General features: G+C 39.2%; 1 protein-coding gene across 5 annotated transcripts in view; it reads right to left on the minus strand.

The window, feature by feature from the left end:
• The window catches only part of CLASP2 (cytoplasmic linker associated protein 2), a 180,103-nt gene that overhangs the window by 31,660 nt on the left and 124,071 nt on the right, over positions 1-24,372 (minus strand). For 3 of the 5 annotated variants that reach the window (XM_049629086.1, XM_049629085.1, XM_049629089.1), the window contains 5 exons: positions 22,866-22,929; positions 11,766-11,929; positions 10,892-10,970; positions 10,715-10,765; positions 6,849-6,992 (listed from right to left, as the gene is read on the minus strand). In XM_049629086.1, coding sequence (XP_049485043.1) covers positions 6,849-6,992; positions 10,715-10,765; positions 10,892-10,970; positions 11,766-11,929; positions 22,866-22,929 — 502 coding nt within the window. The remainder of the gene's footprint in view (positions 1-6,848; positions 6,993-10,714; positions 10,766-10,891; positions 10,971-11,765; positions 11,930-22,865; positions 22,930-24,372) is intronic. The other 2 variants (XM_049629088.1, XM_049629087.1) reach the window with 1 other exon arrangement.

Here is a 24,372-nt window from a genome sequence, read left to right on the forward strand (position 1 = left end):
TTCTGCTTTTTGTTTATTCATTTGCTTTGTTTTGTAGATTCCACATAAGTGAAATCACATGGTATTTGTCTCTCTCAATCTGACTTCTTTCACTTAGCATAAGACCCTTTAGGTTCATCCATGTTGCTGCAAATGGTAAGATCTCAACCTTTTTTTTTTTTTTATGGCTACTAATAGATCTCAACTTTTTTTTTTTTTTTTTAATGACTAGATGAATAGATCCATTCATCTATCAAAGAACACTTGAGTTGCTTCCATATCTTAGCTATTATAAATAATGCTGCAATAAACACAGGGGCGCAAAAGACCTTTTCAAATTAGCATTTTCACTTTCCTTGGGTAATAACCAGTAGTGAAATTATTGAATCATATAGTATTTCTATTGTTGTCTGAGGAATCTCCATACTGTTTCCCACCACTTCTGCCTTTTAAAAAAAAAAAAAAATTTTTTTAATGTTTATTTATTTTTGACAGAGAGACAGAGCATGAGTGGGGGAGGGGCAGAGAGAGAGAGAGAGAGACACACACAGAATCTGAAACAGGCTCCAGGCTCTGAGCTGTCAGCACAGAGCCCGACACGGCGCTCGAATTCACAGACCACGAGATCATGACCTGAGCCAAAGTCGGACCTCAACGGACTGAGCCACCCAAGCGCCCCAACTTCTGCCTTATTTCAAGAAACTGCCACAGCCATTGCTTCAGCAACCACCACCTTAACTAGTAAACACTGAGACAAGCCCCTCCACTTGCCAAAAGATTACGGCTCTGAAATCTCAAATGATAATTAGCATTTTTTAGCAGTGTTTTTAAATTAAGGCATGTACTTTTTTTTTTTTAGACATAATGTTTTTGCACACTTAATAGGCCACAGCATAAAGATAACTTTATATACACTAGGAACTGAAAATAATCATGTGACTTGGCTTTATTGCAGTGGTCTGGAACTAAATTTGCAGTTTTCTTAAGTATGCCTGCCTATATAAGGTTTTAAAATCAGGAAGTGTGAATGCCTCCTACTTTGTTCTTTTACAAGATTGCTTTGGTTATTATGGGTCTCTTGCAATTCCATATGAATTTTGGAAAGAGCTTGTAAATTTCTACAAATTTCTGGGATTTTGATAGGGATTGCATTTCACCTGTAGATCACTTTGGGTGGTATTGCCACCCTAACAACATAAAGTCTTCTCATCCATGAACATGGAATGTTTTTTGGTTTATTTAAATCTGTAATTTCTCTCAAAACTGTTTTGTACTTTCTACTATAAATTTTGCACTTCTTTTGTTAAATTTATTCCTACAGATTTTAATCTTTTCGATGCAGTTGTAAATGAAAGTGATTTCTGAGTTTCATTTCTGGATTACTCATTTCAAGGGTTTAGAACTATAATTTCTGGATAGCGTTTTATATCCTGCTGCCTTGCTGAACTTGTTTATTAGTTTTAATAGTTTTTTAGTGATTCCTTAGGATTTTTTCTACATATAATCGTATCATTTGCAAATGGAAATAGTTTTACTTCTTTCCAATCTGGATGCCATTTATCTATTTGTTTGTTTAGCTTTAAATTCAATTTAGTTAACATACAGTGTAATCTTGGCTTCAGGAGTAGAACCCAGTGCTCATCCCAAAGAATGCCCTCCTTAATGCCCACCATCCATGAGATGGGATCTTTAGCCCATCCTCCTCCCCCATCTCCCCTCCAGCAACCCTGTTTGGTCTCTGTATTTAAGAGTCTTTTATGGTTTGCCTCCTCTGTTTTTATCTTATTTTTCCCTCCTTTCCCCTATGTTCATCTGTTGAGTTTCTCAAATTCCACATGAGTGAAATCATAAATCTGGCTTTCTGATTTCACGCAGCATAATACCCTCTAGTTGCCATTTGCAACAATGTTTATCCACATTGTTGCAAATGGCGAGACTTCATTCTTTTTCACTGCTGAGTAATATTCCATTGTGTTTATGTATGTGTATGCTTGTGTGTGTGTATCCATTCAACAGTCAATGGACATTTGGGCTGTTTCCGTGATTTGGTTATTATTGATAGTGCTGGTATAAACATTGGGGGTGCCCCTTTCAATCAGTACTTTTTTAGTGTTTGTTTTTGAGACAGAGACTGAGTGTGAGCGGGGGAGGGGCAGAGAGACAGGGAGACAGAATCTGAAGCAGGCTCCAGCCTCTGAGCTGTCACACAGAGCCTGATGTGGGGCTCGAACCCACAAACCAGATCATGACCTGAGCTGAAGTCAGACACTTAACCAACTGAGACACCCAGGTGCTCCAAATCAGCATTTTTGTATCCTTTAGATAAAGTCCCGGTAATGCAATTGCTGGGTCACAGGGTAGTTCTATTTTTAATTTCCTGAGGAACCTACATACTGTTTTTCAGAGTGGCTGCACCACTTTGCATTCCCACCAACAGAGCCTAGACGGTTCCCCTTTCTCCACATCCTCGCCAACATCTGTTGTTTCCTGAGTTGTTAATTTCAGCCATTCTGACAGGTGTGAGGTGGTACCTCATTGTGATTTTGATTTATATTTCCCTGATGATGAGTGATGTTGAGCATTTTTCATGTGTCTGTTAGCCATCTGGATGTCTTCTTTGGAAAAGTGTTTATTCATATCTTCTGCCCATTTCTTGACTGGATAATTTTTTGGGGGGTGTTGAGTTTGGTAAGTTCTTCATAGATTTTGGGACACTAACCCTTTATCCAATATGTCACTTGCCAAGGATGCCTTTCATTTATTTTTTCCTGTCATAGCTAGAACCCCCAGTTGAATAGAAATAGAAATTGCTGAGTTGTACATATTTTTAGACATAAGGGTACTGCACACTTAGACCAGAGTGTAACACATAGTATATACTGAATTGCAGAGTATATGGTGAATAGAAATGCTAAGAGCAGACATCCTGTCTTCCTCCTAATTTCAAGGAGGAAGCATCCAGTCTTTTACCATTAAGTATGATTTTAGCTGTGGATACTTGCAGGTACCCTCTCTTGGGTTGAGAAAGTTCTCTTCCATTATCAGGTTTTTTTGGTTTTGTTTTTTGGGGGGGTTAAATCATGAAAGGATGTTAAGGTTTTGCCAGTTGTCTTTTTCTTTTTTTCCCAGATTTATTTATTATTTTTTTTCAATGTTATTTATTTTTGGGACAGAGAGAGACAGAGCATGAACGGGGGAGGGGCAGAGAGAGAGGGAGACACAGAATCGGAAACAGGCTCCAGGCTCTGAGCCATCAGCCCAGAGCCCGACGCGGGGCTCGAACTCACGGACCGCGAGATCGTGACCTGGCTGAAGTCGGAGGCTTAACCGACTGCGCCACCCAGGCGCCCCTCCCAGATTTATTTTTAAGTCATCTCTACAGCCAACATGAGGCTCAAACTTACAACCATGAGGTGGAGAATCCCATGCGCCACCACCTGAGCCACCCAGGGACACCACCAGATGCCTTTTCTATTGATGTGATCACATGTCTTGTCTTGTGACTGACAGGGTGTATTACATTAACATACTTTCAGATGTTAATTTAACCCAGCATTCCCGGGATAAATCCCATTTACTTGTGCGTGGTGTGTAATTCTATGCTGCACGATTTAGTTTGCTAATATTTTGTCAAGGATTAAACGCATCCATATTTGTAAGAGATACTGGCCTGTAGGCTTGTGTGTGTGTGTGTGTGTGTGTGTGTGTGTGTGTGTGTGTGGCATCTTTGTCTGGTTTTGGTATCAAGGTAAAACTGCCCTCATAGAATGAGTTGGAAAGTGTTCTTTCTTCTGTTTTTTGAAAGAGTTTCTAAAGAACTGGTATTAATGTTTGCTGGAATTCACCAGTGAAGCCATTTGAGCCTGGGCTTCTCTCTGTGGGTTCTTTTTTGATTACTAAGTCAATCTCTTTACTTGTTCTTTCATTTCGAATTCTAGTAATTTAAGTCTCTTTTCTTCTTTGTCAATCTAGTTAAAAGTCTGCCAATTTTGTTGATCTTTCAAAAAACCAGCTTTTAGTTTCACTGATTATCGTTTTTGTATTTTGTTAATTTGTGCTTTAATCTTATGTCTTCCTGTTTACTTTAGGGTTTGTTCTTTTTCCCATGTCATAGGTGGCAGTTAAGCTTTCTAATTTAAGATCTTTCTTCTTTTTTATAATAGGCATTAACACTTATAAATTTCCCTCTAAGCACTGCTATAGCTGCATCCTGTAAGTTCTGGTATATCATGTCTTCATTTGCATTCACTTCACTGTATTTTTCTAATTTCCCTTTTGAGTTCTTCTTTGATCCACTGGTGATTTAGAAGTTCTCTAATTTCCACATATTCGTGAGCCCTCCACACTTCTGTGTTACTAATTTCTAGTTTCATTCCATTGTGGTGAGAGAACATTCTCTGTATTATTTTCATCCTTTTAAGAAAGCTACTGAGGTTTATCACCTAGCATGTGGTCTTATCCTGGAGAATGTTCCATGTACATTTGAGAAGAAGGTAATATTCTGCTTCTGTTGGGTAAAGTGTTCACCATTAGAAATAAAGGTCAAAAAATGTATACTCCATACTCTTCTTTGTAGTAAATATTGAAGATAATGATTCACAAAGGAAGAGAGTGAGCAATGCTACATGCAGGATGCAAGAAATGACGGGTGAAGACGAAGTCTCAGGAGGATGGCAAGAAGAACAAAAGGTCTAAGAAGGGGCTCCCCATGGAGCCCCTAAATTATTATTTATAAATAAATAAATAATTTACGTCTTTGAGCACATGGAAAATGTTAGCCATAAGCATGTTGCAGAGATGGCGAAAATATGAACAGATAAACATTAAAAAAAACCCAGGCAAATGAAAAACAAGGCAAATTATTTACACCACGACAAAACTCTTATAAGAAAAGAAGGAAGCGACAAACCACTTGGTATAGGAGTGAATTCTTCCACAGTCAAAAGGTAAATTGATTCTATTGATTACCAATATCTGATTCATACGTATTCTGAAAATTATGGGGAAAGATACACGGAAAGATGTGGGAATGGTATGGGTTAAGCTAAGTTCTTATGTACAAAGGTAGATAGAAAGCTACTCATGGCTAGATTTGTCAACAGATCAATAGATCATGCCCAAAATGAGTAAATCAGGAAACACTGTAAATTCTTATCTGAAATACACTGGTACATCCAAGTAGAAACATTTGGACTACAGTTGACCCTTGAACAATGCAGCGGTTAGGGACACCAACCCTGTGCAGTCAACTCTGCACTTTTTATAAGTTGATTCCCCCTAAACTTAATTACTAATAGCCTACTGTTTACCAGAAACCTTAATGGCAATATAAACAGCTGATTAACATACCTTTTGTATGTTATATGTATTATATACTGTATTCTTTTAATAAAGTAAGCTAGAGAAAAGATGTTATTAAGAAAATCATAAGGAAGAGAAAATACATTCACAGAACTACGCTATAAAAAAAATCTGCATGTAAGTGGACTGGCACAGTTCAAATCTGTGTTGTTCAAGGGTGCACTGTATTTTTTTGTTTTTATTCACTTTATTTATTTTTTTGATCATGATACGTGTACTCTTTAATCACCCTTCTGTATTTCCCCCATCCCTCTCAGTTTTTTTCTACAGTTAAGAGTCTGTTTGGGGTGCCTGGGTGGCTCAGTCAGTTGAGCGTCTGACTCCAACTCATGATCTCGCGGTTTGTGAGTTCGAGCCCCACGTCGGGCTCTGTGCTGACAGCTCGGAGCCTGGAGCCTGCTTCAGATTCTGTGTCTCCCTCTTTCTCTGCCCCTCTCAGAGCTCATGCTCTTTTTCTTTCTCTCAACAATAAACAAACGTTAAAAAAAACAAAAAAAAGGGTGTTTCTTGGCTTGTCTCTTTTTTTTCCACCTTTGTTTTGTTTCTGAAGTTCCACATGAGTGGGATCATATGGTATTTGCCCTTCTCTGACTTATTTTGCGAAGCATTGTATTTTCTGGCTCTGTCCATGTTGTTGCAAACGGCAAGATTTCATTCTTTTTTTATGGCTGAATAATATTCCACTGTACATGTATATGCTACCTCTTATCCATTCATCAATTGGTGGACACTTGGGCTGCTTCCGTACTTTGACTATTGTAAATCATGCTGCTATAAACATGGGGGTAAATGTATCCCTTTGAATTAGTGTTCTTGTGTTTTTGGGGTAAATACCTAACAGCGCAATTCCTAGGTCACAGGGTAGTTGTTCTATTTTTAATTATTTGAGGAGCCTCCATACTGTCTCCCAGAGTGGCTGCACCAATTTGCATTCCCACCAGCCAAGCAAGAGGGTTCTTTAGTCTCTACATCCCCACTAATGCTTATTGTCTCCTGTGTTTTTGATTTTAGCCATTCTGACAGATGTAAAGCGACAACTCACTGTGGTTTTGATTTGCATTTCCTTGATAATGAGTGATGTTGAGCATCTTTCCATGTGTTTGCCTGCCATCTGTATGTCTTCTTTAGAGAAATGTCTGTTCATGTCTTCTGCTCATTTTGAAAACTGGACTATTTGTTTTTAGATGTTGAGTTCTGTAGTTCTTTATGTATTTTGGATACCAAAGAGGGCCAACTGTATTTTGAATGGTTACAAGATTAGAGGTTGGGAGGACTGTGGCAATGAGAGTCGGTTTCTTATTCTAAGTTTGAAAACTATACTCCTATTAACTGGATAAAATTTTAAATCATTTAAAAGAGAAGATTAAAAAAAACAAGTCTTCATATCACCAAGTAAATAAATCAATACTAACTGGTAACGTCCAGAAATATTAATTCCCTTTGTTGGCAATCCAAAATGACTGACTTGTTTTTCTAATTTACCTTCTAAATCTTACGTTAAAACATACCTTCCGAACATCAGAACTTTTGGGTTCTGTTGTCCAAGTGATGACCCTCGACACTGCCAGGCGAGTTTCACTGGAATTTATAAAATCTCCTGGATCCATCTGCTTGGCCAGAGTTTCTATGTATTTAAGGATAGCAACCTTCACCTGCAGAGGTAAGCAAATGAGAGAGGACAACCAGACGGTCACTGAGGGATACTGACTACACTTCAAAAGCAATCAGGCGATTATTTTTCCAACCAATACGAAACGAAACGTCAACAATAACAAAAAAGAAATTACATAACCACCTACATACCTGAGGCACAAATACATGGAAATGTGGATTTTTGTTTTCACATATAGCAGAACTTTTAAATCCCAGGTGTTTCATTCCCTGTGTCTGAAATGCTGAAGACTCTCTTGACAAGATTATACCCTTCTCCTTGAGTCGGCCTTCAGAGCTTACAGCTGACTCTTGTCTACATTTCCCTGGGAGCCAGTCTTTATAAATTAAGTGTAATTTGGCTTTTGGGGAAATGAACCAAAGTATTCTGGAAATAAGGTATCATAAACCAAGTAAGTAATCAAGGTGGGCAATACAGGTTTTTCTGCCAAACATACAGTAACGTTCACCCCATAAGATCCAGAACCACCTTTCAAGAGAAGTGTCACAAAGAAGTTTTACACAAGGACCGCTGGAGCAAAGACAACATCTCTTTGTAATTCCTGAGGTTTGGGTGCCTGGTACAGGTGGGGGTGTGGCCAAATGCAGGCTTCAAAATCAGGTGGGGCAGAGCGTACATGCTTCTTCGTAGGCTCAGCCTTTGTCATCCTTAGAGTGAGCCGCTGTTCAATTACCGCCGTTCTCTCGGGGATGCGAGGGCAGAAGCACCGGCTGAGAAAAACTTCGAGACGTCACATCTTCTAACACCCTAGCGGTTCTAGACAAGGACTCTGAAAGACTCTGCTAGTGCGGTTTAGAAGTGGCAGCTGGCAAACCGCACAGCTGGATAGATCAGGTGTTACGTAGAGCAACATACTAAACACCCACTTGCTGACTTAGATAAAGGAAGGCGTGTATGATTAAAACAGCAACATTGAAAAAATACTGCCAAAGACGAAGATAATCAGGTTTTCAATGTTCTGTCTCCCCTTGTTATTGATCTTAAGATGTTACTTGTCTCCCTAAACCCAAATAAGGTCTTCGGGAGGTACTGTGCCAAGTTTTATGTAAAGGAAGCAAAGTGTTAATATAAGGTTCTGACTCTTGCACATTTTCCCCCTTTGGCTTCCAGTTTAAAAAAAGGGGGGGATCAGATTACATTCTTCATTTCAAAATGATTAAAGTTTTAAAACGTTTTAAATATGTTTATTCATTTTTGAGAGCGAGAGAGAGAGCACGTGCAAGTGTGAACAGGGGAGGGGCAGAAAGGGGGGGGGCGGGGGGGGGGGGGGGGGCGGATAGAGGATCTGAAGCGGGCTCTGAGCCGACAGCAGTGAGCCTGATGCAGGGCTCGAACTCACAAACCTCAAGATCGTGACAGGAACTGAAGTCAGATGCTCAACGGACTGAGCCACTCAGGCACGCCTCAAAATGAATACATTTTAAGAAGTAACTATAACTTTTAGATGTATTGAGAAAAAATTTGAGAGTTAATCCGTCATCTGTCCAGGTAAGATGTACAGTGGAGAGGAAAAGAGGCTTATGATTGATTTTGCAGTAGCAAGCCCGATAAAGTACAGTAGCACTTAATATTCTGGATTCCCAAAGCCGTGTCACCTCTCAGTGTGAATAACTGAACAGCAACTACAGTGAATCAAAGAATGAACATCAATGTCGTCGTTTTCAACTTGCTACCACCAATAACTGAATATATTTATTTGTTCTACGTGAGATTCAACTAGTGCAGTGTCTCAGCAATTTACAGAGACACGTAAGCTTTCAAGGGCTTCACAGAGTAGGTGCGTTTATAATCCTACTAGGCAAAATAACCACAATACACACATAATAATCAGTTGAAGGTTTAGATTTAAGTAGGATATTTCACGAGTTTATATACACAGTCTGGAATTTTAATAACACAAACATGCATTCAGAGAAGGAAAAATAATCTAGCTGCTCAAGTGTGTTTAACTTTACAACATATCTGTGAAACCCAGAAAAAGATCACCAAAATCATTCTTTTTAATATTACTCAGAATCACTCTGTATTGCTATTTCCCCCTATTCTATTGCTTCTTTTCTGACATTTAACCACGTGACTGTGAGAAATAAATCTTCTCTTTTATCTGAAAGATCCATCATTTTTTATCAATAAAGAATTTTATAGACCTCATACACAAGTTGTTTGTGTATAACCTGTTTTTTCTATAACCTGTTCAGTGTTTTAATCTTAATCTGTCACCCAATTTAAAGTTACTTTTATTTTTGGCCTAAGGTATGGCTCCAATTTAACTTTTCCTTGTTATCTTCAAGTATCAGTTTAGGAGTTTTAGAGTGATTTTCCCCTACAACGTTGCCTGCATACGTGTGTGTATATAATCTATAATACATGTATATATAACATAAGATATAAAAGCCATATAGATAATGGCTTTTACAGATTTAGTCTGTAACTCCAGTACCCACTATGTTTCCCAATAGGAAAGCAAATCTTAATTAGTCTTGTTTCCCACTGTTTTTCTTTAGGCATTTAGCAACTTCATTCTCTCCCCGAACTCCCCTATGACCCTTATTTCTTAAGCTAACGGTTTAGACCTCCCTTTCCACGGCCCCATGAAAAATCTCTACGTATATTTTCTACAGCACTTGAGTGCCTACTCCCTGGTACCTAAATCATAATCCTTACTACAGTTTATCATGCATTATAATAATGATAAGAAATTGTAAGTTTTATATTCCTAGGAGTGCCTTGCACAATGGCTAGAACAGAGAATGAATTCAAAACATATTTATCAATAATATCAAGTAAATTATTCTCCTGTAGGTCACGTTTTAAAATCAAAACAGATAGAATCCCTTTCATAAAGCAGCTCTGAGAAATTAACATTATGTCGAGTCTAAGTCAACCCTGGTAACAAACATAATTGTGAATTTTAAGGCAAAATCATATTCAGAAACTTAAAGGAAAATTGATCATTGGCAACAATGCTTGTAGAAATATATTTCGTGCAGAAGAGAGCAGAAAAACGTAAGGCTTTTAAATGCACATATGCTTGTTATTTCCCTGACTTTAATCTCATTTAATAAAACTAAGAAAACATCCCTACTAAAGAATTTAGGGGTCTCTTTATTATTTTTTCTTTTATGTTTAAGTCACAAATTGGAATCCACCTCGTTTTCACATAAGTTAACTAGAAAATGTGTGCTAATAGCAATTGAGAAAGTTAACCCCGACTCTAAATTTTATGCACACATTAGAAATATCACATTGCACAAAGAAGAAAAAAGTTATCATTTCAGTTAAAGAGAACTGGAGAACGGCAGGGAGATTAAACTTAAAATTTTTTGTTTACTAGAATAAATACACAGGCAAAACTGACAGTTTGCCCAAAATACCTATTCGAACTTCTACACTTAAAAAAACAACTGGGAAATCACAAACATAAGATGAGAGAGGACTTTACAGAACGAGTCTGCGTTACCAGCTTAGAGTTAGACGGCCATACTTGTGCTGCCTTCTAAATGGAGATCCCCAGGAAGCTTCTCCCAGAGACAGTCTGGCATTTGAGCCACATTTGAAACAAAATCTGTGCATGCTTAAAGTGAGGCTTACAGAGGTTAGTAGTTGAAAACAGATGCACACAAACATTCTCTGAAACACGGCAGCGTTTTTAAAGAGAGTCAAGAAAAGAAATAATGCAGATTAAAACAAAAACAAAAAAACCTTGGAGCTCCAAAAAGAGTGAAGCTGGTCCCGAAGCGCTGGCTTGAGTGTCTGAAAGTTTATAAAACAAAATCCACTGATGGAACAGCTTCTTATTAGACAGAAATATAAACGTCAACATTATTAACAAAACGCTTTAATTCCTTACAATGTCTTCGAAAGACTGCAAATTTTTACCTTCAAGCTTGGTGTTTGGGTCTGATCAACTGTAAATCTCATTAGAATATTGAATTGAAGATCATTTGGAAAAGATTCTCTGAAATAAGGAAAGAACAAAGCAGAACAAAAATTAATCAAGTAAACGTTTAGCAAACTAAACAGAAAACTATGCTTACTACCAAAACATCACGTCACTCAAAGAGCACGCACAAAGCAGTGTCTGTGAGCGGTATACCGTCTATGTCGGGAGGCACACAAGCTGTTCCCAGAACAATCTGAACATCTGAATCTCTGCCCAAAGGGGCTTAAAAACCAACACTACAGCAATAACCGTCTATCTTGCTTCAACTGTGCATGTAAACAGAACATTCTGCAAGTTGACATGATCAGAACTGGCTCCCTAGACCTAGTATCTGAATTCTTAGACTCACCTCAACAATCTATCTACACAAGAAAGTAGAAACAGATCACTGGTTCAACATCATCTGAAGAAAGATGCTGAATGTTTAAATGCATAACAAAACATTCTTTTTAAATTTAGGAAATATTTTTTTTTTTTTACATTAGATTGAATAAGATCTTGAACTCTATTTTGAATATCTTAAGTAAGATAAAATACGACCTTGAACTCTATTTTGAATATCTTAAGTAAGATAAAATACGACCTTGAGTTACTCAACTAATGTTCATGACAGTTTTAGATAAGAAAGGCAGTGTTTGATTTAAGGACCATTGTTGCATTAAATATATCATGTGAACGAGCATGATTAATAATTTTCAAATGAAGCCCATGTAGCATAAATGGACTGAAAGGACTCAGAAATTGAAACAGAGAAACTAAACACTCCTGATTACTACTGAATAAACTGGAAATAGATGAAGAAACTATTACCTTGTAACATCAAGGGCTTTCTGAACTTTTGCCTGAACAGACCCCAGCAAATCAGCACCCATTTTTTTTAAGAGTTGAGTCAGCAGTACAAACAACCAATCTTGAAGATCATCTTTGTGGACTTGTATGAAATCCACTAGAGTCTCCAAGAACATGCTGAATACCTACGGTGGGTAAATGGGGAAGGGGAGAGAAAAAGGAGGAAATATTGACCTCTATGCTTCATTCAAAACCGAAATAGAAAGGGAATACAGGAATCAGAGGCACAGCGATTGGCAGCCAAGCGGAAAAACAATCTCTCTTGCTTTTCATTGGACTCTGTGATACAAGAGTACGTTTGAAATGTTATCCAACTTCTGCCGAAGTTCAACAATTAGCTATTCCATGCAGCATCACTTGGTAAAGAAACTTTGGCCACAATGGCTGGCACACCTAATGATGTCAATGATGCCATAGCTTAATCTGGTTCAACCGAAATCCGCGGTAATCTGAAATTTCGGGCAAGGAACTACCTACTGATAGCCTCACCAGGACTCAGCTCTTTGAAGGAGTGGCACTGAGTTAATCAGAGGGGGACTATGCTGACAGCTACCTTAAAATATAAGAACATCCTGACATATTGGGCTAATTGGAGACTTCTACATTTCTCAATAGGTCAGTTGTCACTCATTTTTTTTTGGTATGAGATCTATTATTTGTTAAAACCTCCCCAAACATAATTTTAACTGATCTGGAATAAGTAGAACTGTACCTAAAATAAAATAAATTCAGGACACAACTCTACATCTTCATTTTAGTGATTTCTAAAAAAATCCTAGATGGCTATTAGTCTCCATTTCTTTCGATGGGTTTTGTACTTGGTTCCAGTATTTATCTACTAGTTTAAAAAACTTTATAAGATAAAAAAAAAAAATTAAGGAAAGGAATGCTAATATTCTTAAGTAATGCATCTCATTAAAATACTTACGAAAAATGACTGACACTAAGGTATATCTCTACAAGAAATTCACCATAGTGGAGAATTTATTTCCAGGTAAAGAAAAAAACTCTTAGGACAACGTCAGGCATTATATTATGAGACAACTTATAATCACAACAGACCATAAAAACTATAGTTTAAAAAAGTTAATAATCTCAAAACTTTGCTAATTTGGGAATTAAGGAGTTTTGCTCAATATATATCTTATTATTGACTTCTCGTTATTCAGTTATACACGAACTCCCATTTTTTCTCTTATGTTAGAAAATGAAGGATTTTCCTGACCAGAATTAGAACTAAGGTTTCATATTTGACCCCGAGTTAGAAAAAAATACACCTTAGCTCTGTGCTCAAATGTACTCTAATTATAAAAGCAGGAACTATGACTACTTAAAATTTTCTAATACCGTCCGATCCCCAGGCCGTATCTCTTCAACACTGCTCTTGCTTACAGTGCAAAATCATTAACTTCCACCCACTTCCCCCAAAACCTGGCTTCTCTTAGATATAAAACTTGGCCCACTGACTCGAGTAGCTGCTGGCTGTCTCCTCAGAGTCTGGCATAAAGTTGAGGAGCCCCACTAAACCCACTCTAGAGCAAATGCATGTATCGAACTTAGTACTCACTCTTACTGGTACCTGGCAAAACAGTCCAGTGCTGTGCTGGAGTCAGTGGGTACTCGCCTAGAAAGCTGACTGCTCAGTGTACAGGAATTTTGTAAGCTGGCTGGTAGCCTGAAATCGGCCATGGTGGGAGTATCCACACCTCAGAAGTTACAGCAGACACTACACATTGGGGCTTCCGGCCCATCCCCTTACACCTGCTTTGCCAGGCACAGCACTCTAATTCTTTGATTCACTTTTAATCTTGTTTCAACTCCTGCCTCTTTTCCTGAAGATTCCAACTTTAAGCTTTCACTACGGCAAAGCTAACATTAGAATGCCTAAGTCAACTCTCGTTTTATCTGGTTCTCAGGAAACTGAGAACCAGAAAATTACATGACTTGCCCAAGGCTTCCTTAGTGAATGGTTGGATCGGGACTTAGAGCTAAGTTGCTAGGTTTCCCACTGTGTTCCATCCACTCTATTATGAGATAACTTACCTCATTCACTTTACTGTCATTCGACATAAAATTCTCCACTGACATCCCCTCACCCCCTTTGATTTCCTCTACAGCCACCCTTCTAATAATCGTTTCTACAAGGGAGAACCAATTTTATTCCTCTTTAAGACTAATCTTTCTATTCTGGATTCTTGTTCTCTCCCCTCTACTATCTTTACTCTTTTATTCTCAATCTAAATCCCTTGCTTACAGCTGCAGAAGACAATGTCTCACGAATTTCCCCTTCAGTTTCCCTCCCACCAATCATCTTCTCACCGTGAAATGCAGTAGCTTTTTCACTAGCTTAGTATGCTTGGCCATTCTGGAGCTTCCACTGCTTTCCTCTCATTCTTTCCCGTCTTTCTTTCATTCTAGTTGCCAGGCATTGTGCTTCTCCATCCTAAATGTGTGGCGACGAAGAGCTAGTCTTCTTCCTGATTCTCTTTTCATCAAAAGTGTGACCTTAACAGACCCTCTCTGATCTAGCCTACTAGGCCCCATGACCTCTAGAACAGTTCTCTTGAGGCCTTCTCCAAATCTGTCCGTCACACTATCACTTTAGGCACCACGCCTTTCTACCTCAGGTCTGGATTTCTAGAACAAGCCAGGTGAGTACACGTTCTAGGCTTTGTAGGCCATATGGTGTCTGTCACAACTACTCGACTCTGCCACTGTAGCACAGCTGCAGACAGTATGCACATGAGCGTGCACAGCTGTGCTCCATACAACTTTATCTACAGGACAGGCAGCAGGCCAACGCGTGCCTGCTTTCTCACCTGCAGACGGGTACCATTCTGAGAGAAAAAAAATCCTCCACTGTCTACACAACGGTGTGCAGAATAACATCTCAAATGCTTAGACAAGGTTCTAAGTCTCCAAACTGATCTCAGACTATCTGGCAACGCACGGTCTACTGTTCCTGAGCACATCTCACCACACTCCTGATTTCCTACCATACTTCCTCTATTTATACACAGCATGTGACTCACTACAAAGTTTACCACTCACGTCCCAGCCAAAGAGCTTCTCAGACCACTTGAAGATATAGCCACTGATCTTTCCTTCTCGGAAGCTGTTGTGGGACTAGCTCTATGGTGCTATTTAGCTTTTTCTGTATTTATATTATCTTCCCATTTGAAACATAGAACACTCGAGAATGAAGCCTCTGTCTTTGTATAGTTGTGCATTACCAATTAGAACCAAGCTCACAGTTTACCAGAGGCTGAGGACTGAGTAAAACGTTGTTCAATTAACGTGTAGGAAAAGTTCCTTAAAGGATAAGGATCTTCTATTAAGTGGAAATTTACCCTGTAATTGGTAGCCAGCCCTTTGTTCTCATTGGCAAGGGAAGATGCACAGGATCTTCCCTTCACCCCGGCCAAGGTTAACCTCTTTCTCTCTTCTACACACTTCCTGACATCTCCCACTTCTCGGGACTCAGGGCAGTCCTTCCCAGGAGGCCCTACCATCTCATGCTGCCATAGCCGAAGTTTATGTTCCTGACAAGATCTGAACTGCTATTTTCTTCAAGAAGACTTCTCTGAGTCTCCTGGGTAGAAATTTCTTTTGATAGAGTACAGATGCACAAAAAAGTAGACATGTTATCTACAGTACTCCACACAGAGAATTCTACTATTGTTTTTCAAAATACATCCTATCAGTGGTACTTACTAAGTGACAACATACACGCCTGTATCTATCTATCGATCTATCGATCGATCTATCTAAAATATATATTGGGAATGTCACATAAAACTTCTTATGTGGCTGCCTTATCACAAAGAGTTCACTGCCAGATGTTGATATCCTCCCATGACCTTATCTAAAATTAAAGAAGAAAATGGAAAGTAGATATGCTAATATTAGGGTTAAAAATTTGATTTCAGAAAAGAAATTTGAGACCCACTGCACCATAAACTGTTTTGTTTGCTTTTATGGAATGACATTTATAGAATATTAGAAAGTATATATGGGGAGATTGGGACTAATTTTTTTAGTAATTGCAAAATTTGGGAATTACTTTTTTAAATAATTCAATGGAACCAACCTTCAGTGGAATCGATTTATAATTCCATGTATCTCACACCTGTAATTTACTAGAAAACGACTAGACCACTGGAGCTATTACAGTTGAGGTGGTCTTTTCTTAATCTCACTTATGTCTTAGGTGTGCCAGTCATCAAATAAAGAACAGAAGAACATCATCAAATTAGATCAATTAGTAGATTAAGAAGCACATCTCCAAACAGAATGACAGTTTGCATAACTGCAAATAGCATTTCGTGGATTGCAAAGGGTCCAACACTGCATGAACTCTTCGGGAGAGAAAATAGAGAAAAAGGGTTAATTTCACAGTCATGCAGTAAAGTTAGGTTTCCAACAAATATTGAACCAACTTACTCTCTATTGAGAGTTCCAACACAGGGGACAGCATGCAAAAAGAAAAAAAGAAAAAAAAGAAAAACACACAAATTAGTCGCCATCAATGCAAAGTTCCTGTATGGAAGAAAAACACTTAGAAAATAAAAGTGACAAATGTTTTTCAAAGTTTTGTGATAAACTCAAAGTAGTTTTTAAAACAAGAGTTAAATGAATAGTATGAGAGAAGAGTATGTGATTTTTCCTGTGTTTCTCCCTCACCTCCTTGCAAAAGAAATTTAAAACCAAAAACCAGAAAACCAACTTCTTTTCCAGACCCTAATATCCTTGAGGCTCAACTTCTAGAAAGAATCTAAGACTAACAGCCACCCGCCCCCCGTTTCTGAAGAGTGCCAGCATTTATGTCCAAAGCACAGCATCTAGAGTTTCTCTTTTCCTCTTCAGAAGCAGTATGTTCATAAGTGACTTCTGTGAAGGTTTAAAACAACCACAGCTGTCTGGAAATAAAAAGGAACCGTTTATGCCACAACTTTAAATCTTGCCCAGGTAAGATGTCTGTTATGGTGTCCTGATCCTAGGACACCTCTGCTGCCTAGCACACTCTTTAAGAGACCAGATGTGACCTGGGCACTCAAGTGTGTCCATTTTAGTAGCCACAGATTAAACTCCTACCCTAGCTATTCGAGACTCAAAGATAGGACCTCAAGAGGTAGGACTAGACGGACCATAAAATGCCAACTCACAGCATGCACCTTGGTGAAGGCGGCTCTTTTCCAATAGTCTCTTCAGAGACAAATGTCAGAACACGTAAGATAACTTCTAGCATCTGACACTCCTTACGTTTGAGGGGAAAAAATGAGTCTAGAGCAGTCCAAATAAAAATCTTCCCTGATCTCCTTAATTTTCAAACTTATTTAGTCTTGCAAAACTTACATGAGTGCTTGGCTTTCTAAAGGCTTTACATATATTAACTCATTTAAATATCCTCACAATCTTACGAGGTACTACTGATTATTAGCTATTCATTACTATTAAAACTTGATTTTACAGGTTAGGAAACTAAGGCACAGACTGCCAGTAAGTGCTGAGGCACATCTGCACCTAAGGATCTAGCTCTGCCATCCACACTTATCACCGTGTTGCTCTCTCTGTCTCTGGAAAAATATCAACAGGCTTTAAATCAGACATTTGTAGGGGCACCTGGGTGGCTCAGTCGGTTAAGCGTCCGACTTCGGCTCAGGTCATGATCTCATGGTCCGTGAGTTCGAGCCCCGCGTCGGGCTCTGTGCTGACAGCTCAGAGCCTGGAGCCTGTTTCGGATTCTGTGTCTCCCTCTCTCTCTGACCCTCCCCCATTCATGCTCTGTCTCTCTCTGTCTCAAAAATAAATAAAACGTTAAAAAAAAATTAAAAAAAATAAATCAGACATTTGTAGCTTCTGTTCTAAATTACTGTCATACATACATCATCACTTATTCCCAACTCTAGGTATCTGAAGTAAAAAAAAAAAAAAAAAAAAAGCGTAGCAAGTTACAGGCATATCAACTAACTTCAGCCTGCAAACTCTATTTGCCAATCCTGCCCAGCGTCCACCTCCACGGGATTCAGAGAGTGCTCTTTTCTGGCCCTTCTTTTCTGGGGTGTCTGCCTCATTTACCAGAGCTCACCTGATACTTTAGTTGGACTCGGGTGTTTACCGTGAAATATGTAAGAGGGGAGCATTCTGGGGGCTGGAGAAGGAGATCCTATATGAAAGTGGACCGGGCTGCCCACAAACTGTTTCTCTAAGTATCTTGTTTCTGCTGAGGACAGCAGGTAGTCTGGATCGTGTTGGGCGTGAGAACAACTCTCGTTTACCATGGCAGCTGGGTAATACCCAGAAGGTGTGAACACAGGACTGAAGTGTTGATTTCCACCTAAAAAGACATGGGAAAATCCACCTAACCAAGCTCATGGAATGAGATGTCTCCCGAACACTGTGGCCCATTCTGGGGGCAAGTCTTCAGAGAGTTTCTGCCCTGTGAGCTTTCAGGACAGTTGAGGTTATGGATAAGAGATTCCAGTTCAGAGTGGAGAGCTAACCCAGGTTTCAGGAACACAGAGAAATGTCCCTGATGGCATTTTTCAAGGCTATGAAAAAAAGTGCGTGGCTCCTCTGGGGACATGGACGTAGTCCAGGCTGGGGTGAGAGCGAGGAAGGGACGACCAGCAAAACGATAGGCTCTGTTTGGGCGTTTTCTTGGGGACAGCGAGCAGTCACCACAGGGTTTTAAGCTGGTAGAAAAGATCTGTCTCCTGTGCAAAGGACGCGGTGTGGAGCAGGTGCCACAGGCAACAGACTGCTCTGCCCCGAGTCAGCAGTGAGAACAGAGAGAGGTTCAGAAGGCTGAATGAGGAGTAAGTGGAGTTGCCAGAGTGATGCCCAAATCCTTCCCTGGAGCAATGAGGGAACGGTGATTTCACGAGACGAGATAAAGCAACGCAGGAGTTCTGAGGCTGAAGATGGCCACGAGGCAGGAGACTACGTGCAAGAGAAAATATGGGCTGGAAGTGCACATCTGTGAGTCACCAGGTTCCCGCCAGTGGTAACGTAAGCTTCAGAGAAGGTACAGAATTAAAGACAAGAGCCTAGGGCAAGAATCGAAGCAACGCCTATGCTCAGCAGAACGAGCAGAGAGAGAGGTGCCGTAAGACGAGCGGTACGAGAGAGACCGGCTAGGACACAACAGGCACATCACAACAGGCACATCATGCTCCTCAGAACGACAGAAAAGACACAGTGAATAACTGACAGCAAAGTTGAAAGGCAAAAAGGAATGTCAACCAGCAAACTGGAATTTATGAGAAGTCCCCGGAAGCCGAGAGGATAAGACCATCTCAGCGAAAAATAGAATACTTATTAATGTGGCTAACGACAGCTCTAAGGTGACACCTCCTTCTATTTCAACCGGAGGAGAGGCAGAAAGCATGAGTTTATGTGTAGTTACAGTGGCTGGTCTGGAGGCAGGAAATGGAGTTTCTGCTTGATGGCTTCCGTTTTCTGGGTAAGCTAGGAAGCCAGGACACGTGCTTAGGGCATAAGATAGGTTGGGAGGTGAACGGGCTGCAGTTCTGAGGAGAGAAACTGTTTGACATGGTCTCCATGGAGAACAGAAGACAAAGAGGAGGATTCCTACATAGCACTGAGCACTAGACAAAAACCACAGATCAGTAGTGGAGAATGGCAGGAATACACATAGCTGATTTCACTCAGGGGCCAGTACAGTGTTTCCCTTCAAGAATTCTAACCTCCAACCAGGTGTCACGAGCTCCACGAGCAGATAGGTTCTTGAACCTATGTTTCTATTACAGTGTCAATAACTTAAGAATTAAGCATAAAAAACAGGGATCAGCAAACTATGGTTTGCACAATGGTTTTTACAATTTTAAATGGTTAAAAAAACTTTTTTTTTTTTAAGGCAATTTCGTGGGGTGCCTGGGTGACTCAGCCGGTTAAGCGTCTGACTCTTGGTTTTGGCTCAGGTCATGATCTCACGGTTCATGGGACTGAGCCTTGCATTGAGCTCTGTGCTGACAGGGTGGAGCCTGCTTGGGATTCTCTTTCCCTCTCTCTGCCCCTCCCTGCTCACTTGTGCACTCCCTCTCTCTTCTCTTAAAATAAATAACTTAAAAAAAAGTAGGCCTTTAGTATTACATAAAAAGGCAGTTTTGTGACACATGAAAATTAAAATTTCAAGGTTCATAAAGTTTTGTTGCAACCCAGCCGCATTCATTTGCTTACATACTGTCTAAAGATTCCTTTGTGCTATATAATGTCTGAGTTGAGCAGTGGTGACAGAGATCAATATGGATGCAAATATTTACCATCTTGCCCTTTACAGAGCAAAAAATGGTCAACTGATAAAGAACAAAACTGTATTTGGAACGGGGCACTTGAGTGGGTGGCTCAGTCGGTTGAGCGGCTGACTCTTGATTTGAGCTCAGGTCATGATCACACGGTCGTGAGACTGAGCCCCACATTAGGCTCCAAGCTGAACATGAAGCCTGCTTAAGACTTTCTTCCTCTCGCTCTTGCTCTCTCTCTCTCTCTCCCCTGCTCCGCTCCCTCCGCCCCTCTTCCCAGCTCATGCTTTCTCTCTAAAAAAAACAAAACGAAAACAAAACCAAAAAAATGCTGTATTTGGAAAGAAAAGCCACAACCGTTGCCTGATCCCGAAGACGGGGCTGATGGTACTTTGTAAGATGGGGAGGGAGAAATCTGCTATTTTAATAATATCAGGATATAATGCAAAAGCTCAAATCAAACCCTGACATTTTAAACTCAGCACAGTATGGTGACATATCCAGTGTATTCTTTTTTTTTTTTTTTTTTCAATTGAGAGGCAATGTGAGCAGGGGAGGAGCAGAGAGAAAGGAGAGAGAGTGCCAAGAGGACTCCGTGCCCAGGGCAGTGTGCAGCCTGATGTGGGGCTTGATCCCAAGACCACAGATCATGACGTGAGCTGAAATCAAGAGTTGGATGCTCAACCAACTGAGCCACCCAGGAGCCCCATCCAGTCTATTCTCAATGAATTCCATTACTGGCAGGGCCTCTGACAATCACCAAACAAAAGTCAAACAGAAACAAATGAATAAACATCCTCCCATCAGTCTTCGCTGAACTAAAACAAACCTAATCAAACACACCAGATGGGTAAGAATTATATACGGTTATAAAACCTGATGAAGAAAACCCAAAAAGTCATCTTTCTCACAACTCTAGGGAGGACTGTAGCTGGTTCTCCGAGTCTGCTAAGGAAAGCCAAACATACGTGCTCGGTTCAGGTCCCTTACCAACATCAAACTCAATTTCCCTATTGATCTCTAACAGCCTCTTTTAAAAAGCAGTTCTCTTTATCACTGTATAAATCCTAGCATCCAATCAAATTGTATTATCGCCCTAACGAAAAATAAAAAACTGTGACTTTGAGAAATAATCCAGCCCTGGTCCTATACCTTCCAGTAGACAAGAATTTTACCACTTAATGAAGATGTTTTAAAATTCTGTTTTTAAAGGCTGTATAGATAATTATTAAAATATTATTTATAAAACAGGTCCATCCAGATCACAACTGTCTTGTCCTTTGGTTTATATTGCCAAGAAAATATTTCAGCAACCAATTTGTTCAGGATTTACAGAACTTTTGCATTACAGGGAGTCCTACAGCTGTAATTAGTGGTAGGAATACAAGTAGACAAATGGTACAGTTATCTGCATGCCCAGCTTGAAAATTATAAACTGCATGTACGTATGTATGTATGTACGTACATACTTACTTATTTATAATCTCTACACCCAATGTGAGGCTTGAACTCATATGAGGCCCTGATTGCAAGAGTCACATGCTCTGTCAGTTGAGCCAGCCTGGTGCCCCTGAAAGTTGTGAACTTTAAAACAAACTGCTTGCCAACTGTTTCTTTAATCTTTGTTTTTAATGGAATCTTGTATTCTTGCATAAGATAAATATATCTTCCGATAAAGGATAATCTTTGAAAATTGTTTTAAAGTAGAAGCAATTTATCACCTTCAGCTGGATTTTATTATGTATAAAATGGGACTTCATTATCTTTAGCGTTCCGAGTAATGAAAATCTTGAAAATAGAAAAAAAATGAGAATGATATGCGCAACAATAACGTGAAGACAGTAAAAAAAAAAAAAAAAAAAGCAAAATTCATTAATATTTTTCTTATAATTTCCCTTCCACATCTCCCTCTCACTTAGGTTAGAAATTCTCAGGTAGACAACTGGTAACCTAAAAAAAGATACTTAAAGTTTCACCACTGTCAGACACATTACTGAAAACAGAATAAACAAATACGTTTTATAACAGTACTGTCCTGCAACGTAAACCACAATTTCACAATACACATGCAGATTATGCCTCAGTATTTAAAATTAAGTATGTTTAAAAACTTTTTCTTTTTAGCAATCTCCACACCCAATACGGGGCTTGAACTCACGACCCCGAGATCAGGAGTCACATGTTCCTCTGACTGAGCCAGACAGGCACCCCTAAAATTAAGTATGTTTTAATCAACATTAAAAATTAAACAATGTTCTGAAAATTTTTATGGACTACTTCAATAAATAAAATGCTTTTTTGACTGTTCCTACGAAACCGTGGCCAACACTGTATTTTGTGCTTTTGTGTTATTTAATGGCAATTCTTTTCTACACAATTGCTCTTTTAAGAATATATTCACGTTAACCTTGCAAAAGAAGAAAACAATAAGAAGCTCACAGAAACGTCTCCTTTTGACTTACCCCAATTTCTTTTTTTTATAAACAGTAAAAAGTTTCTAGTAATACAAAAACATTCAGTTTGACTAATTCTGTGAGTTGTGCTTGTTACTGATGTCCCTCAATTTATATAGTCTTAAAACAGTTCCTCTTTGGAGAAGCTTAAAAGGTTGCCAGTGAACAATTTCTAAATTATGTATGACATCAAACAATTTCAATTGTGTTTGAAAAAATTATTACCATTTTGAAGCAATAATAAAACGCAAACGGCCTACAGTGTTTTGCTATCACTTTACTTTTTTTTGCAGCACACAAATGACATCCCATAGGAGTAAATAATCTTAAATACTAAAACATACCTTGCCGTGAGGATCAGCAAACATTCTTGTGAAAATTTCACATAATCTTTTCAGTTCAACTCGACTGTCAAAATAATAAAATAGCTAATTAATATCTTGCTATAGGAAGAATTCATTTAAAAGGAACTTTAGGGGTACCTGGGTGGCTCAGTCGGTTAAGCATCTGACTTCAACTCAGGTCATGACCTCATGGTGTCCAGTTTGAGCCACCAGGCTCTCTGCTGTCAGCACAGAGCCCGCTTCAGATCTTCTGTTTCCCTCTTCCTCTGCCCCACCCCTGCTTCTTCTCTCTCTCTCTCTCTCTCTCTCTCTCCCTCTCTAATAAAAAAACAATGAAACCCAAAAACCAAAAAACAAAACTTTGGAGTAACCTTAGCTGTAATTAGCTTCTTACAAAAAGAAAGGCTAAAAAAAAACCAGTCCTCAAAATCATAAAGTTTGTGGGACTTACTAATCAGGAATAAACACAAATTTATCAAATGCAACAATAATCCTGTTGCAACCCACATTATCTTAAAAGTTGAAAGTTATATTAAAAGAAATACAGTTGTATTTCTTTAATGTAGCATGACAGGGGAAACTGTACAAATGACATTCCTAGCACACAAATTTTATCCTTTATTTTTATTTTTTAAAAACTTTTTATTTATTTTGAGAGAGCATGCATGTGAGCAGGAGAGAGGGCACATGTGTGATATGGGGCTTGATCTCATGAATGGTGAGATCATGACCGGAGCTGCAATCAAGAGCCAGATGCTTGACCAAATGAGCCACCCAGGCGCCCCTGAATTTTTCCTTTTTTTTTTTTATTTAAAAAAAATTTTTTTTTAACATTTATTTATTACTGAGAGACAGAGAGACACAGAGTGTGAGCATGGGAGGGGCAGAGAGAGAGGGAGACACAGAATCTGAAGCAGGCTCCAGGCTCTGAGCTGTCAGCACAGAGCCCAACGTGGGGCTCGAACCCATAAACTGTGAGATCATGACCTGAGCCGAAGTCAGACGCTTAACTAGGTAAGCCATCCAGGCACCCCTGAATTTTCCCTTTAAATGCGAAGATGTTTTCTTAAATTTGGCCACCTGACGACTAAAATCTTTCTAAACTATGCCTACTCCTTCGCCACTGAAAATGATATACTGAACCTAATATTAACCTAATCTTGATGGGGCCAGGTACAATATTATGATGATTTATTGCAATGATTCATGAAGTGTGATATACACACATTAGAATATATTAGGTAGTACATAAACATCTATTTTAGATCAAATAGTTCTAATACTTCCTAAAGTAAACATACAACTAGTAAATCTAACCCTGATTTCAGGTATCAAGTCAGGAAGTAGCCCTCTGATTTTCCAGTACCCTCAAACTTATGAATTATCTGAAACTAGTTTTTTTTTTTTTTTTAAATGTTTACTTTTTATTTTTGGGAGAGTGACAGAGAGTAAGCGTGTGTGGGGGGGGGAGTGTGTGCGGTGCGGGGAGGAGGGGTGAGTGAGGGGA

Source organism: Panthera uncia, chromosome C2, assembly GCF_023721935.1.
Source record: "Panthera uncia isolate 11264 chromosome C2, Puncia_PCG_1.0, whole genome shotgun sequence".
NCBI classification, from domain to species: Eukaryota; Metazoa; Chordata; class Mammalia; order Carnivora; family Felidae; genus Panthera; species Panthera uncia.